Source organism: Zea mays, chromosome 8, assembly GCF_902167145.1.
Source record: "Zea mays cultivar B73 chromosome 8, Zm-B73-REFERENCE-NAM-5.0, whole genome shotgun sequence".
NCBI lineage: Eukaryota > Viridiplantae > Streptophyta > Magnoliopsida > Poales > Poaceae > Zea > Zea mays.
Window position 1 is genome coordinate 36607900 of NC_050103.1, and position 3461 is coordinate 36611360.

At 54.7% G+C, this 3461-nt stretch overlaps 1 protein-coding gene across 1 annotated transcript; it reads left to right on the forward strand.

Annotated features, from left to right (window-relative positions):
• The first annotated feature begins 327 nt into the window (after positions 1-327).
• On the forward strand, positions 328-1323 carry LOC103635071 (E3 ubiquitin-protein ligase EL5). The gene has a single exon (XM_008657626.4). It carries the CDS (start codon positions 424-426, stop codon positions 1177-1179), a length of 756 nt encoding a protein of 251 aa, XP_008655848.1. The 5' UTR covers positions 328-423; the 3' UTR covers positions 1180-1323.
• Positions 1324-3461: the final 2138 nt, after the last annotated feature.

The following is a 3461-nucleotide window of genomic DNA, read 5'->3' on the forward strand; positions in this document are numbered from 1 at the left end:
ACAGCGACTTCCATTGTGAGGAGCAGAGGAGACGAGCGCGCAGTAACACCAGGTTGGTTGACGGCAATAGTCAACTCTACTCTTGACCATGCGCCTGGAACCGCTTGGCTGACGCATCACGGCCGTTCGTCTGTCCTCCTACGGCATACGGGCGGTCAGCCAGTCAGCCCGGGACCGGAGAACGGACATGGACTTCTGTGGTGCTGCCTCTCCGTTCTACAGCGTGCCCCAGACGTCCAGCCAGTGGTAGAACCCCAAGGCTGCCCTTCCATCTCCATCCCACTTTCCCGACGTACAGGGGTATTTCAGTCCTGGAATCACGTATAAGTAACTGCGCTCACGGAAATCGCAACGCTGCGGCTGCGGACACCCAAATCTTCCCCGAAACCACTCCTCAGCCCGGTGAGCGCTCGACCATCAGAAATGGGCGCCGGCGACGGCAATGGCACGCGCCCCAAGGCGAACGAGGTGACGATCTCGTGCGACGAGGGTCCCGGGCACGCGTTTCCGTTCCCCAAGCCGCACGCCCCCGACCCCGACCCACCGCAGGCGTCCGACCCGGCGAACTACGCCGTCGCTGGCAAGATACTCCTCGCCGCGGCGGGGGCGTTCGCGGGCGTGCTCCTGGCGCTCGTCGCGCTGCACCTCTACAGCAGCACCCGGCGCCGGCGCCTCGGCGCCGGCCAGCCGCGGCTGCTCCGGAGCTTGGCCATCGCCGGTGGCGACGAGGACCGCCGCGACGGCGACGGCGACGGCGCGGGGGCGCCTTCCCCCCGCGGCCTCGACTACGCAGTTCTCGCCGCGATACCAGTAGTGTCGATCGAAGCAGGCGCGGGGGCAGGGGACTGCGCGGTCTGCCTCGCGGAGCTCGAGTCGGGGGAGAAGGCCCGCGCGCTGCCGCGGTGCGGCCACCGCTTCCACGTCGAGTGCATCGACGCCTGGTTCCGTGGGAACGCCACATGCCCGCTCTGCCGCGCCGACGTCGTCGTGCCGCCGAGCGCTACCGCGCCAGCCGAGGGCGGGGCCCAGCCGGAGGTGCGCATAGACGTGGCAGGGGACGCCGTCGCCGCGCCGCCCAATGGCTTCAGGGTGGCGCCGGTGATGGGGAGGATGCATAGCGACCAGGATCTTGAGAAGGCGAGGCGGGTCTTTGCTTCCACCCGATTCTCTTCCTTCTGACAAGATCCATCGGCTCCCACGGTCACAGATCCTCGACCGTTTCGGAGTGCCATTCCACTGTGCATAGATTTGTTGGTGATGCCAGCTAATTTTGCAATGATTTGTAGTGTGATTTCTGCGAATGGACTCATGCACTTTTCTTTATCGGCCTTGAATCTTCGTCAGCCGTGGGAACTACTTGGTTCTTGGCACGTTTCTTATTACTAGAGAGTAGAGATACCAGCGAAAGACGTTCATCCGTAAGTATGAACAAAAACGAATCGCGTTAACTTTCGTCGGCGAGAGGCCCATACAAACCAGAGTGGCCAAAGCTAATTTTCGTCGACTACCTATTTGGCTGACGAAAATTAATTAATTTTAGCAGCCAAAACTAGATGTATTTTTATTTTCTCATATAAATCACATAAAATTCATCCATTTACAACACATAAAATGATTCATGTATTATTCTATTTACAACTCATACAATACCGACTGTTGGTGCCTATTTTGGACGCCAATCACTGCGTGACAACCGGCGGCAGTGCTCGCTGCACAGGCGCGGACGGTCCACGGCCACGGGCCGGACGGTCCGCGACCTGGAGCAGGGCTTAGGGTTTCCTGCCTACAGGCCGGACGGTCCGCGCGTGCGCAGGGGCGGCAGAAGTCGCCGGCGGCATCTGGATCTCGCTCCCGAGAGGGACCTTGTCGGGGAGGAGAGATCCTAGGTGTTGTCTAGGCTCAGCAGGCCGACCTAGACTCCTCTAATCGATGTAGAGCAATGATTTCAAGTCGCCTAGTCGCCTAGTCGAACCCTGGGACCGACTAGGCGACTAGTCACGATTAGGCGACGACTAGGGCGACTAGTCGACCCCTAGTCGGTCCTAGTCGGTCCCTGGTCGTTCTAGACTAGTAGTTATACTTATATAGGTATATATATAAATATACCTGCATACATTATATAAATTAGAACAAACAACTAGCATAAACAAAGTAACATGTTGCTTCGTTGTCTAGGGTTTAGGGGGAGAAGTGGGGGAGCAGGAGGGACCTTCAGATGACGTGCTCATCTCGTCACTAGTTTGCGGCCACCACCGGTTGGAGACTGCAGCAGGCAAGCAGGACTGCAGGAGAAGGGGCAGGGGACGCAGGGTGTTGTAGCCGCCGGTGTAGCCGCCGACAATCAGGAGTTTAGGACTGCAGGGGTTGTGCCAAGAGAGGAGAGGAGAGGAGACGTGCAGGTTGGAGACTGTTGGCGGCTAGCTTAGAGCAGGAGAGGAGAGTGTACTCTAAATTAGACTGTAGATGGGCTAAAAAAGGCCCAATAACTAAACCCTAGCCGGGACGACCAGGACACATAACTCGGATGACTAGTCGCCCTAGTCGATGATTAGTTGGACGACCAGGACGACTAGGTCTTCTAGTCGAGTCGTCCAGCAAATCGTGTCCTAATTGCCGACCAGCCCGACTAATCGCGATTAGTCGGACGACTTGAAATCATTGATGTAGAGTCGAATAGAAGCGGAGAATTTGGGGATTGGAAGACTAAACTAAAACTAGACTAGAACTACTTCTAAGATAAAACGTAAATTGTATTGTTTGTAGGTTCGATTGATGATTCCAAATCGGTCGTATTCCTCTATTTTTATAGAGGAGGGGGCTGGACCCGTTACAAACAAACTCCCCCGAGCTAATTCCGTGAATCTTGTCAACAAACACAACAAGAAACTCGGAACCCTAATCTGTTCTGCGCGCGCGGACCGTTCGGTCCACAGGCGCAGACCATCCAGACCGCGGACCGTCCGCCCCCAGGGTCGTACCATCCGACGACTCATTTTGGTGCTCAACATATGCCCCCTGCCTTTTGGTGGAGCTGAGCAAACCAAAAGAGACTTTACATCGGTTTTCTTAAGCATCTTGCCACATACTAGGATTGTACTGCTTGAAGAAACGCCCATTCAAAGCTTTGGGCAAATCTTTGCCTTGTAATGTTTGCAATAAATAGGCGTTATCAGATATTACCTATTTTAATTTGTATGGACCCTCCCAGCTTGGCGACCATTTCCCAAACTTTCGGACTTTGTTTCTTAGAGGCATGATGGTCTTCCACACCAGGTCCCCTACCTGAAATGACTTAGCTTTGACTTTCTTATTGTAGGCCTTGGCTACCATGATTTTATCCTTTTCTATTTCTCCTAAGGCTGTCACCCTCTTGTCAGTTACTTCATCAATATTATCCATCATTGAATTATAATAATCACCGATAGTTAGATCGTTTTGTCTGGTGAACCTGACAACATTTA

Coding starts and splice junctions, on each gene's coding strand:
- LOC103635071 (XM_008657626.4), top strand. CDS start 424: ATGGGCGCCGGCGACGGCAATGGCACGCGCCCCAAGGCGAACGAGGTG.